At 43.2% G+C, this 13173-nt stretch overlaps 2 protein-coding genes and 1 long non-coding RNA gene across 3 annotated transcripts; 1 reads left to right on the top strand and 2 right to left on the bottom strand.

Annotated features, from left to right (window-relative positions):
* Positions 1-452: 452 nt before the first annotated feature.
* si:dkey-202g17.3 (4F2 cell-surface antigen heavy chain) lies at positions 453-4930 on the bottom strand. The gene is made up of 9 exons (XM_058079681.1): positions 4526-4930; positions 3595-3759; positions 3460-3524; positions 3308-3385; positions 3197-3249; positions 1565-1763; positions 1386-1490; positions 1231-1302; positions 453-879 (listed from the first exon to the last, which is right to left on the bottom strand). Exons 1-9 carry the CDS (start codon positions 4881-4883, stop codon positions 505-507), a joined length of 1470 nt encoding a protein of 489 aa, XP_057935664.1. The 5' UTR covers positions 4884-4930; the 3' UTR covers positions 453-504.
* LOC131134424 (uncharacterized) lies at positions 2526-5443 on the top strand. The gene is made up of 3 exons (XR_009131391.1): positions 2526-3539; positions 3620-3736; positions 3838-5443. It is a non-coding gene; the product is annotated as an uncharacterized LOC131134424 (long non-coding RNA).
* Positions 5444-5733: 290 nt separating this feature from the next.
* ppm1na (protein phosphatase, Mg2+/Mn2+ dependent, 1Na (putative)) lies at positions 5734-12846 on the bottom strand. Its single transcript, XM_058079685.1, has 6 exons — positions 12109-12846; positions 11225-11796; positions 7991-8108; positions 7778-7892; positions 7615-7678; positions 5734-7549 (listed from the first exon to the last, which is right to left on the bottom strand). Exons 1-6 carry the CDS (start codon positions 12518-12520, stop codon positions 7517-7519), a joined length of 1314 nt encoding a protein of 437 aa, XP_057935668.1. The 5' UTR covers positions 12521-12846; the 3' UTR covers positions 5734-7516.
* Between the last annotated feature and the right edge of the window lie 327 nt (positions 12847-13173).

The raw sequence follows: 13173 nt of genomic DNA, 5'->3' as shown, positions 1-13173 counted from the left end.
GTAATACTTCAGCAGAATACAGCAGAACTACTTCTTTTCCAACCAATGGATACCCACCCATTCAACAACAACGGTAAGAATGCTTAAAAAAAAGTCATTTTAATTCAATAAAGATTTTAAAATGTATATTTTAGTTACAGTATTTGAGTTGACTGTAATTTTAGAACCATTAGTCTAATCTTTGAAAACTTTACAATCATGTCCAAAACCAATAACAAATGCTACCGGTTGTTCTTGTTACTCTACCACCACCTAAAGGGCAGTGTATGTATTGCAGTACTTTTCACTGCTACGTCTATTGGGCTGAAAAAAAAGGTTTGACACAAGAAGACAAATGAGGTTGTTTGTTTTATGAGTAATTCTAACATTGCTTGAGCAACCACATGTTTGGAACATTTTGACTTCCTCAAACATTCACAACAACAGGTTTTTTTTGTGACGATAACCACAGATGAGGATTTCATCATTTTATTGTCAATCACCATAAATAATACAATTATTTTCTCACGAGTAGCTTCCCGGCTCAAACAGTTTGACGACTACAGCCTCACGGGGATGCAGTACCAGCGTCTTTAGGGTGACGGCCCCCAAGCGCTCTACTCCAGAGCTGGACACAAATACCCCCGCCTCGGGCAGGCTGGGGGCCCAGGCTGTATCCAGGGTGTGAGGCTCGGCCCCAATGTTGAGCAGAACCAGGAAGTGGACGCATCCCCATGAGCGCAGGAAGGCCAGTATGGGGGACGGGGTGGAGTTTGTGGAGGAGGAGGTGTTGAAGGGGAGGAATGTGAGGGATCCGAAGAGGAGCGCCTCCTCTCGGGCTCTGATGTGACTGAGGGAGGTGAGGAGAGCCGCAAAGGAATGCCGCAGCTTTACTTTGTCCTGAAAAACAAGAGAGATGGTGACCTGATGGTGAGAGTCCATAATAGTTGCAAGTACGATTGCAATGTTATTCAACTGGCGGCCTGCAGTTAAAACTGGTACATGACTGGACCACAACAGATTCTGAAAAAAAGTTCAGAATCAGAATCAGAAAAGGGTTTATTGCCAGGTATGATCAAACACATACTAGGAATTTGTTTTGGTATGGTAGGTGCAGACACATCTATTAAAAAAGAATGAAAAATACAAAATATACAGAATAACAGTATAAATATATGTACACAGTCTGTTTTTTTTCCAGTCTGTTTCAGTACAACAGTAATTAAAAATGCACTTAATGCTGCAACTCACTGCATGGAAGTCTGATGCTGATGATTCACTGTTATTTGCTCCTTGCAACGAACCATCATGTTGAGAAACACTCTACAGGGCACACAAAAGGGTTTAATAGCTTTCAAAATATATCTAACAGTACAATTACATTAATTAATTGTTATGGCTTCAACCTGTGTCGGGTCCAGCTCCTCATACTGGAGTGCAGGCGTCCCCGGCAGGGTCATGATCAACACCAGCAGTAGTTTCTTCAAGTCATAGGGCGCTTTCCCTCCAACCTGGCAGGACAGAAGTGTGGTCTTTCAGGCCGTAGCATCGCACCTAGCATCCACTCTTTCCTGTCACTTCGTACCTGCCAGCCGAGCCACGTGTGTTCAGGTGTGGTCAGGTGGCTTTCAATGGCAGTGGCCACTTCATCAGCAGACAGCGGGTGAGGTGAAGCTGGCAGCACCGACCTCATGACCACATCCACCAAAGTGATGTTGAGCTGGTCCTGGGTGGAGCCTCTTGGAGGAGGAAGAAGGTCTCCAGTTTGTTTCACCACGATTATCCTGAAAATACACAAGTACTCTAGAACTCCTTGTGTGCGTATAGAAAAATTGTTCTTGTATTTTTATTCATTTGTATTTTTATTTAAGTATTTAAAATTTTAACTTAATTAATTATTTTTATGTAATTTTCTTAAAATTAATAACTTTTACACTTATTAGTCACCATCTGCAACTATGTGTGAAATGTGCCCCTTTTTACTGTATTTTATGAACAAAAGGATAAATGACATTACATATACATTTGTATGTATCAACATCTTCAAACGGGTGGCACGGTGGTCTAGTTTGCATGTTCTCCCCGTGCATGCGTAGGTTTTCTCCGGGTACTCCGGTTTCCTCCCACATTCCAAAAACATGCTAGGTTAATTGGCGACTCCAAATTGTCCATAGGTATGAATGTGAGTGTGAATGGTTGTTTGTCTATATGTGCCCTGTGATTGGCTGGGTGTACCCTGCCTTACGCCCGAAGACAGCTGGGAGTCAGTCAAAGCTCCAGCACCCCCCGCGACCCTCGTGAGGAAAAGCGGTAGAAAATGAATGAATGAAATGAATGCACATTTTCAAACTAAATAAAAATGTAACTCGAACAAAAACTGAAAATCTAAAAAAGTAGTATCTTTATTACTATTATTTATGAGCCATGAAGAGTTGCGTTCAGAAACACTAAGTGATTTGAATTGGAATCATGAGTATGAATTTATTTTATGGGATTTCCGAGCATACTTAAATGCATCAAATGGTACTTCCGTGGTAGGAGTTACAATAGCGAGTGACAAGAATATCCACTTGTTGTTTTTCTTTGTTTATTTAGACCACACTTACACACGGAAGATTATGTGCTTTTCAAAGTGTCAGTAAATGCATCTCGCGGCCGTCTCGTGAGAATAAGGAAGTGCCATTCCGAGGAGGACGAGAGGGCTGTTTTGTGAGTTGGAGAAACACATATGGTGTTGGAATTCCACCGCTGTTGATGTGTTCGGGTCAGAATAAAGTTAAAAGAGCGTCAGACATTATTAGACTCTGTGGGGACCCCACGCTACGGTTCAGTCTACCGTCGTAACAGAGGCATGGCTTGACACGATGCGCATGCGTTATTTACGCTGAAAATGTTAACGTAATTAATGAAACAAATTAGTTACCGCAATTAACACGATATTTTTTGATACGCGTGAGTATATATTTATATAAGAATACTTAATTCTCAACAGTTTTATTTCATAGCTGGCTAGCTTGCCCATTAGGCAATATGCTAGTCAATATATATATGCTAGTATGCTAGGGGGCGCCCTGTGGTTATAGCAGTACATACTGTAAATACGTGTATGCATATAGCTTATTATTTAGCTTTGTGGTGTATAATCCTAAAAACACTCGCCATCACTGTCCTAATACTTCAATGAAATATCATAAATGCTGTACATATCCAACAGTACCTTTCTTCGTCTTGACTGAACCCCTCCATAATGTTTCTCCATGTCAACAGAGTCTGTAATGTAATGACTTCATTAGCACAAATATGACTACAAGAAAAACTGTCCACTTACTTCTTCTGAATAGGCTTCATCCGTGTCACAGATTAAAAATCCAGCCACTCCCTCCCCCAACCAGAAGCGAAGTACATGCTGTGGGAATATACGGTCAATTTTAGGGCATAAATGTAGGCACAAGACATTCTCATCGAGTGGGCATGTTTGACCTGCTTGACGTCATCCTGAGGCTCAAAAAGCTGCACGCCACACACGTCCAGCACTACTTTGAGGCCTGCGAGATGACAAGGTGCGCATCATGGGCTCCATTCCAGGACATTTTATTGTGAAAATCTTTGGTTCACCTGCTTTGTCGCTCTCGCTGAGCAGGTGCTGGATTTGGGGCAGCGTTCCAGACCGTTGCCCGCTCCCGGTGGCGTTTACCGAGGATGCAGACTGTTCAAACAATCCCTTCAGGATGAGAGTACTGATGCCCAAAGACTTGAGGTAGGGAAGTTGCTCACGCAGAGCTTCATAGACGCATGAAAAATCACATATTTACCATGTGTTATCTCGACATAAACATACTTTATGCTTCGTTTTTGTAGATGTAACTCTGCTGCTTAAATGCCACCTACCCAAAACCACAGATCCTGTGTGAAACACTGATAGTTATCAGGTATTGCTGCATATCATGCCTTAAGTCTCCACTTTGTCTTAAAAAATCTCTCACGGATGTCTTAAATGAGTGTGCACTTTTGTTTTGACGGGTGTCACGCAACCCCTTCCTTTGTGAAGGGGACATACAGACAGGTATTCCCGCAGCAGCTCAGATGAGAAATGTTTCCACTGCGGTGAACGCATTCACAGCACATACAGCGTCTATGTCTCTGACCTCATTCTTACAGGAAGAAGGTATATAGGAGAAGAACACAATATGGGAAACAGCTCTTACTGCTGTTCAACACCACTGCAAACTACCACAATGGTTAATATAACAACAAATAATAAACATTTTAAATTAGTCTTTAAGACGTTTACTGACAAATACAGCACAAAAAAATACATTCTATATGAATTAAATGTCTCTTATCAACCTTCGAAAATGGTACATACAGTACATAGCTGTTTAGTTGTCATACCACACTGTGACCACCAGGGGGCAAACAACAAACGAACGAACACATACACCCAAAGAAGAAGTAATTCATCCACAAGCTAGCACTTAAAAAAATAGTTGTTCGTGGCAAATGTGGAGTTAAATCAAAATGTTTAAAAAATTTTTAACTTTCTCACCGTCGATAGCCCCTGACTCCACAGGTCGGGGCCCCGTTTGAAGTTGAAAAAACAGCGACTTCTGCCACCAGCCCAGCCGGGCAGGCACCGGCCGTGGGCTGGTCACGATGATGGCCACGGCGATAGCTAGCATCGCCAACCAGGCCAGCCAGAAGAGAACCACCAGGTAGCAGCGCACCCTCCTCCAGCCGGGTCCCCCAGCAGACAACTCCAGGTCCTCCTTGCTCATGGGCCGCCACTGCTGTTCCGGTTCGAGGTCCGACACGAGCAGAGACGCCGTCTCTGAACCGGTTACGCTGGCCGAGAGTCCCGGGGCGGCAACGCTGCCGTAGCCGGTGCCTCCGGCGTTCAGGGGCATGGTGGTGGGCTGCAGGTGAGAGGGACACACCCAGGTGCTTTAATGAGGGCCCGTTCAACCGCTCTTAATTGTCTTCATTATTAACGTCAACACAGAATTCCATGAAGGTACATCACGTGTTTACACTTCAATCCCACATAACCGAAAAGGACATTTTGTTCTTCTAACTTCTTTAATGTGACAAAATTTTGAAAAATGTTACTCTACTGTATATGACAGGGGTTTTCAAACTCCGGCTGGTGTAGCAGCTCGAGAAAAATAAAGATCAACCAATTGCAACATGTATTTATGTACTCTAATATGTGACAAAGACTATAAGGATTCAATGTATACTTCATTCAATAAGATAGCATTTATGTTTTCATCACTTCATTGGCTCAGACCTGAGAAAAATCAAGGAAAAATGCCATTAGAATTTTTGTAGGTCTGCCTTAATATCCTTATGAGAGCCACCCAATGCATGTAAATAGTCATTCCGGATGGAAGCAAAGTCATAACAAGTATAAGATGAACTGTATCGTAAAATATGCCGCATCATTGTACTCACATTGTCTCCTCTGTTTCCGTCTTCTGGTCGAACTTGTCCGGGCGCGACCTCGCTTTGGACTTGAATATTGCCGTGGTGGAGGAGTGAAGAGGTGAGAAGGAACCGTCATCCAATAACAACTCTGCTGAGTCACTTAATACAGAGGTGCCGATTCACGCCGCACCCTCACAACACATTCTGAGGACACACGACAATGACCTTCGTTTGGACTTTTAGGACTCATACACAACAAATCTGTTAGAAGACCTGGAAGGAAGCAGCGCCACAATAATGCGCCACAATAATGAATTTGACACATCAATGAAGATGCGATTAAAGTACAGACTTTCAACTTTTATTTCAGATGTTTCACACAAATACGGTATTTACCATTCGGGGATTTTTTTGCAGAGTACATCACATCCAATTTGACAGTATCAAGTGACTCAGCCTTCCAAAGTGCCTTGCAGCCCTTAATGAGACGTGCATGTGCTAATTTCTTGTATCACACTCTCTCCAGCCTGCTGGTGCATTGTTGATTTATTTATTTTTTGCCATCCTGCTCACCCTTTGACCCTGACAGCATCATGTGAACTTATTACTGAGGAGGCCACACTGTATCTCTGCATGCATGATGAACTAGAATGTGAACAACACTGATTATTGTGCAGGAGATCACTAATTCGGGTTAGGTACATCTGCACAATTTTCCCTTATAAAGATAAAAATGTAAAATTTTGGTGGTATTAATTAATATTTTTATTAGTGTGGTTATTGCTGTAGAAATGTTGTATATATTTATTTTAAAATGCTAATTTATTTTGAATTTAATTCACATTACTTTCTAAATTAATAAAATCTCATACATTTTAACTAGCACTCAATTAATTAATTACTATACAGTGGTACCTCAGTTAACATCTGCCCTGGATAGCAGATTTTTCCGTTAACATCCATTTTGTTTTGACTTGCATTAGCCCGCTTGGATGTGATCCTTGCATGTGATCGTGCAATGCAGTGTGGGCCGCTGGCGCCATTTTCGAGCAACAGAGTTTGTTTATAGTCCCATCTTGCTGCACTAGAGAGAGATACACCACCTGACAAAATACACAAACAGGGAAAGACGTTGGTTGCAAGACCTCCAGAGAAGAACCTCGTCATTTCAGAGGTGTGGCCTGAAGGTGGCTCCGTCATTGGCTGCGGTGCACACGCGTACACGCAGACACACCTCCACTTCCCGTTTTAGAGTTTTTTTCCCAGTTTATCCACCCGGCGGCGCATCGAGGGTGACGCGTCTCATTTTACATCCATGACATTTGTGGTGCCAACAACAAAACTTAAGCATTCAACTTACTTTAGTTTGCACCAGGGAGTCAAACATAGTCAAACAAAAATTGCTTTGGTTAGAGTCTGTTTTGGTTTGAGTCGAACCTTCTGGAACGGATTCACAATGTCAACCAAGGCACCCACTGTACATTCATTCATTTTCTACCGCTTATCACGAGGGTTGCGCGGGGTCATGGAGCCTATCCCAGCTGTCTTCGGGCGAGAGGCGGGGTAACACCCTCGACTGGGGTCCAGCCAATCACAGGGCACATATAGACAAACAACCATTCACACTCACATTCATACCTATGGACAATTTGGAGTCGCCAATTAACCTAGCATGTTTTTGGAATGTGGGAGGAAACCGGAGTACCCGGAGAAAACCCACGCATGCACGGGGAGAACTCCTAGCTGTGAGGCCTGCGCGCTAACCACTCATCCGCCGTGCAGCTCACCCACTGTACAGTATATACATTTTATTGCCACTTATTCCTGATGACTTTATTCCAAAACATATTCTTCAGTAAATACTTAAAAATGAGCATCATTGCATTTGTAAATGCAAACATTTTCATGGAACTCTTGTGTCACGTTGTGTAGATGTGCCCAACTGTGTGAGTATATAATTCGCTGCCATATACAGACGCTTCTAACCTGAAACCAGTTGGTCACTGTCACAGTAAGGGGAAGTAACAAATATTATTTTGTATGTATATCCAGGATAACGACACAGAATGTTTCATAAAATGTGGTTGCTGCTTCAGTTTTCATGGTAATGGTTTTAATTAGAGTCCTCTTCGGATCCGCCAATGTCCTAAAAGTAAACAAGAATATAATATGAAGTACAATAAATAACTGGAATAAAGTCATCTGGCTCACCATTGGTTCATGAGTCCTAAGAGTTACAACGTGTTTCTGATAAGATGAGATGATACAGTCCCGCCTGCATGGTGGCGAAAAAAAAACCCAAAATTAATTATTGTTATTATGTTATGTTAATTTTGTGTCCTCAAAGTGAGTTATTGTGTTTTAGTGCTCTTACTTGCTGGTGATGCCTCCCCCTGGTGGAAGTCCTGGTATCTCCTCTTCAGCCAGGAATTTCATCACGTACAAAAGATCCGGGTCTTCGTCTTTGGACCTCATCATCTGGATGATTTCTGTAAGTTAAATATAATTTCTTTTTTTTAGAATGGTTCAGAGTATGAGTCTAAAATTGAAAAAAAGTAGTGATTTTTGTTTAAATAAAGGGGCGCACCTTTCACTTTCATGTCAATGTGTTGCTCCAAAGCTGCTTCCTTCTGCAGTGCCTCCTTTGACAGCTGGGGGGCGCCCGGGAAGCACACTATAATGACGCTGATGTTGTCCAAGCTGCCCTATAGGGAGCGACAAATCGCTTTAATTCAAGTTGCAGGCAAAGAAAACAATTATATCAGAAAAGAATGATGGTAGAAAAGTGTAATAATGGATTTAATGCCTATATGTTTTTAACAATATAGAAACAAAAGTAAAAGAAATACAACACTAAAAATGGGAAAATAAGCAGTCATTTTACAAGAATAAAGTTAAAATATTAAGAGTGTCATTTAACAAGTTAGATTTTTTTTTAGAATAAATAAAAAATATATAATTTTAGTAACATACAGTTGAAATATTAAAGAAAAAATATGTTATTTTTTAAGTTAAAGTATTTTGAGAAACAAAATAACCAATAAAGTTGTAATTTTTAGAACATTTGGTTAGGGGGGAAAATTATAATGTTACAAGAATAAATATCAAAATATTTCAGAAAGTCAGAAATACAAGAATGAAGTAAAAACAAGCAACAATTGAGAAATAAAATTCTGTAATTTTACAAGAATTAAGGAAGAATGTTGTATTCTTACAAGAATAGGAATAATTTTAGGAGAATTAAATAGTAACACAGTGTCCGAGTGGTTAGCATGCTGGCTACACAGTCACAAGATCGGATTCGAATCTCTGTTTGGCATCTCTGCGTGGAGTTTGCATGTTCTCCCCGTGCATGTGTGGGTTTTCTCTGGCTACTCCGGTTTCCTCCCACATTCCAAAAACATTAATTGGTGACTCCAAATTGCCCATAGGTATGAATGTGAGTGTGAATGGTTGTTTGTCTATATGTGCCCTGTGATTGGCTGGTCACCAGTCCAGGGTGTACCCCGCCTCTCACCCAAAGACAGCTGGGATAGGCTCCAGCATACTCACGACCCTAGTGAGGATAAGCGGTATAGAAAATGAATGGATGGATGGAAATGGTAACATGAGGAAAAATATTATCACTTTGTTGCATAGAGTTGAAATATGGGAAAAAAGGGGTTGTATCTGCTTCATATCCTTGTTTTTCTACACTATTTACACCTAAAAACATCCACAGCCTCAATGATGACATTAGGGAGTTGAGGAGGCCAAGTGTGTGCTGGTGGACTTTAAGCTTTTAAGGTGAAATAAATAGAATCCCTCATCTAGGCTGGGATAAAGCTACTGAGCCGGTGTACATCAAGCTCCAGCACAAGCCTCACATTCGGTCCTAATCCCAGCCATGTGTCGCCTTTGTCCCCTCCTCCAATCTCCCAGCGTACCTTAATACACGCCTATTAATAGGTGACGTTCACAGTGAGGGAGGCAAACCAAAGCTACTTACATAATGACGTCACTGTCATACCTGTCCACTGTGTCCACAAGCCCTCCATTCATAAAAACACCATTTTAGAAAGGTTAATTATACATCTTAGACATTTTCAGACAAAAACTGTTCGTCCTACTTTGGGTTTAGGTTTTTGGGTCATTTTAGGCCCAGAGTGTTAATGCACTAGGCAAGATAAAGGGAGATTAAAAGTAAACACAAAGCTGTACTCCAGCGGCTCCACTCATTCGATCCCAGCTACTCATTTTCAAAAGACAAGCCCTTCAGCACCGATTTTGACTGCAGAACTTTCACTTGGACGCAAACAACTATACCAACATAAACCACACAAATATTGGGCTTGTTTTACATCAAAATACTATCTAACCTGTTGAACTATTTACACTTTTCACTCGGGGTGCTCCGATCATCCAAGGCTCGCTATGTGATCATCCTTCAGGCAGCCATTAAAGCCCCAATCCCACCCCACTGTACTTGGGAGTGTGGGCAAAATTTGGCCGTGAGCCAGCACACTTTGCAAATATCGTGAGCAGCGCCACGCACCCACGCCTCCATCCCTCCCACTGGCGCAAGTGGCAAAGAGGGAGGAGAGAAGGCGTGAGAGGGTTTAACACAGCCAAGTGTAATCCAATCAAATGAACGCTTCTCATTGCCTTTAAACGGGCCGGCCTGGACCGCGCATCAGAGGCCACCATAAGCGTCATTCACCAGGTACGCCACCTGGTGGGACACGTCATCTGTCACACTACAGTTACATTAATTAAACACAGCATCAGGCTAATCCAGGCGTCTTGCTTGTTTTCCGCCAGCACTCCTGCTCCTGCTATCGCCAAATAGGAGAACCTTTGATGGTGTATTCACGGTATCTCCTACTCATCCTCCTTGAGAAAAAATGAACAGTAAAAAAATATATCCTACAGCCAGATTTTATCCAACAACTTTATATTAATTGTTGTTAATTGTGTTTTTTTTCTGGCGGAGTTTTCACTTCTAAAATGTTGATTTCAGTGGACAAGCCATTTATTTAGGGGAGCGGTGTCCCCAACCTCGCTCTCCACCCCCGCGCCAGTGTCGTGTCGGGCTTTCTCATTTATCAAAACTAATAAATATGTGTAAATATGTCTTTGTTATTGCATATTTATTGTAGACAACAGTACAGCAAGTGTAACATGCGTGAGTTTCACACCAACAGCTAGGTAGCTAAAGCTGCTGGATACCGGCTGTTAATGATGCAATACTTCAAATGCAGCTATTGGCGCTTTGTGGGGTCAATTACGACATTAGGAGGATTTCTACAACCACAGTTGTTTGTGCCAATACAGTACTCCGTTGTTTATCGCAGTTAATTGGTTCCAGTGTCAAGTGTGATAAGTGAATTCCCGCAAAGGATTCCACTTCTGACCTTGTAAATATGGCTTTTAACATTATTAGAGCCCTCTAGACATGAGATAACACCCCTATAGTCATTTTTACACTCAAATTAATAATATAGTAGACATAATAGAAGAAAATAAGTCTCCTACTCCGGTTTGTTGTAGTAAATGTGTTCTGGTGCTTGTAGGCAGGAAGTGACGGCGGGGATTCAGAGTTGAGTTTTAGCTAGGCGTGGGTTACGGCTGCAACAATACCCCATGTTTGGGATGATTGTGTTTGTTCTGAAGTAATTCAAACCTTCAATAAAAGCCTGTTGTTCTGGCGATTATGGTCTGATGTCACCAAACATTACAGTAACAGTACTTTAACTTCTTTGAATGCGTCTTCTGAATGCCTCATATTTGTATTCCAGTTCATTTAGCCATTTTTATGCATGAAAATATCATATCGTCTTACCTTGTAGAGACATAGGTCGATGACTTGCGTACAAATTTCTCTGAGGTCGTCGCACACCTGCAGCCGGCTGCGCACGAAGGCGCATAGTTCCTCGTTGCCGATGGCATCCCAAACACCATCGCAGGCCAGTATGATGAACTCGTCCTGGGCTGTCCTCTCCATCTCGTAAACTTCAGGCTCGGGCGACACCAGCTGCTCCGTCTGCGGCCTCCAGTCCACTTCCTTGAAGTCGAAGTCTCCGAGGGCTCGGGACACGGCCAGCGAGCCGTTGACGCGCTGCAGGGTCACGGAGCCGCCAGCGTTCTGGATGCGCTCCCGCTCCCTGGGGTTGAAGGGCTTGTGGTCCTCCGTGTAGAAGACCAGCTGGGCGTTATGGCAAAGGAGAGTGCGTGAGTCCCCGCAGTTGATGAAGTAGACATAGCGCGGGGAGATCATGACCGCTGCTGCCGTGGTGCCGCTTCGATCCCAGTTGTCTTGGCGGGCCAGTTTGTGCATGTGGCTGTCAAAGTTCAGGAATGCGTCACGGATGCCCTCCTTTACCTGCTCGGGGTCTTCACTTGCTTTAACCCCACCTGAGTGAAACACGGCATACTTTCAGGTAACTGGGAAGTTCTAAACACACGCCATTAAAAAAAGCATACCTGTGAGCATATTATCTTCTCAAGTGTTAATAGAACTCTTGTACTGGCTTCTTTGCTGCAGAAATAGGACATTTTCCTCACTATCGTATTGATTAGCTTCTTCACTGACTTCCTTTTTGAAGAAACGTAGATCAATATGCCCTTAAATGGAGTGAAACAATGCATGCACTACACTTAATGAATCTCCTTGAGAGCCAACAATGCACCATTCTGACTATATTGATCTCCTGTATGTTTCAGTACCTGTCGCCAAGATGTGGTCCAGCAGGTTCCTGGAGCAGTACTGTGCCACGGTGGTTCCTGCATGGCCGTCAAACACAGCAAAATAGGCCCACTCGCTCAGCTCTCCTCTCATCTGAGGCATGCAAGCATGCGCATCCTCCATCTGAGCCCTCCATCCCTGCATGCTCGCCACCGCGTAGTTCAGCCCAGACTGGGACCCACCCTCGGACACTTGCTTCTCCAAAACGGGCCGCTCCAGGTACGGGCTGTGCATGCCGTCCTCGTCGTCACCGTTGTCCTCCTCGTCCTCCTCCGTCCCCTTTTCCCTCACCCCGCCTTTGAAGAAGAAGGTGACCATCTTCTCGGTTTCTTTAACCAGCTGGCGGAGGAAGGAGGGCACCTCCACGTTGCTCGCCCTACGAGCCGTCCTCATCACGCCTCTGAGTCGGCGCTCAAGCTTCCTGCTCGACCTGGCCACCGCCCTTCTTCTCCTCCTGCTGGTGACCCTGCGCCGGCCCTTTGTCTTCCTCAACAGGTCCAGGGCAACAGATGAGCAGGTAACCAAATACAAGTCAAAATGATCTACTTAAATCAATCTTTGAGGTATTCTCTGTAAGATAAAAGCCATTTCCTTGCATCTGTGACCATCTTGTAGCACAGATCTCTTCTCTTCATTTGACCACAACCCTCTTCAGGTTTGTGCCTTCTTTTCTCCACCCTTTTTTAGTCCTGCAGCTTCTATTGGCTTGTCTATTTCAGTGTCTTTATCCCTCCCTCATCTTCCTCCCTGTGTCTGCAGAACACTGCTGGGTTAATCACCTGAGGCTGTCAAGGTGAAGTCAGCTGAAAGACACGCCTGCCCCCACAGCTACCATTTTAATGAAAACACACAGGGAGCCGTATCTTTCGGTTTGCTAAATGAGTCATGGTTCATTAAGGTTTACAACTGCATGATATGTTACATCCTAGAAAGGACCTGTCATAATGTGTGCATATTCATAGATACTGCAGCTTTTTGCAACCAAGAGATTTCATTCTTTAATTAGCCATTGAATCACAGCTCCGTATTAAATGCCATTCATTCAG

Source organism: Doryrhamphus excisus, chromosome 8 (assembly GCF_030265055.1).
Source record: "Doryrhamphus excisus isolate RoL2022-K1 chromosome 8, RoL_Dexc_1.0, whole genome shotgun sequence".
NCBI lineage: Eukaryota > Metazoa > Chordata > Actinopteri > Syngnathiformes > Syngnathidae > Doryrhamphus > Doryrhamphus excisus.
Note: the sequence above shows the minus strand (reverse complement) of the source record. Positions and strands in the feature narration are given on the sequence as shown.

What these genes read in the sequence shown, in the direction of transcription:
- si:dkey-202g17.3 (XM_058079681.1), bottom strand. Translation starts at nt 4,883, where the DNA reads ATGCCCCTGAACGCCGGAGGCACCGGCTACGGCAGCGTTGCCGCCCCG. An exon ending in CTCAGGATGACGTCAAGCAG is followed by an intron (nt 3,386 to 3,459) that starts GTCAAACATGCC and finishes ATATTCCCACAG; the next exon opens with CATGTACTTCGCTTCTGGTT. An exon ending in TTCAGTCAAGACGAAGAAAG is followed by an intron (nt 1,764 to 3,196) that starts GTACTGTTGGAT and finishes GTGTATTTTCAG; the next exon opens with GATAATCGTGGTGAAACAAA.
- ppm1na (XM_058079685.1), bottom strand. Translation starts at nt 12,520, where the DNA reads ATGAGGACGGCTCGTAGGGCGAGCAACGTGGAGGTGCCCTCCTTCCTC. An exon ending in GGGGGAGGCATCACCAGCAA is followed by an intron (nt 7,679 to 7,777) that starts GTAAGAGCACTA and finishes GCCACCATGCAG; the next exon opens with GCGGGACTGTATCATCTCAT. An exon ending in TTAGGACTCATGAACCAATG is followed by an intron (nt 7,550 to 7,614) that starts GTGAGCCAGATG and finishes GTTTACTTTTAG; the next exon opens with GACATTGGCGGATCCGAAGA.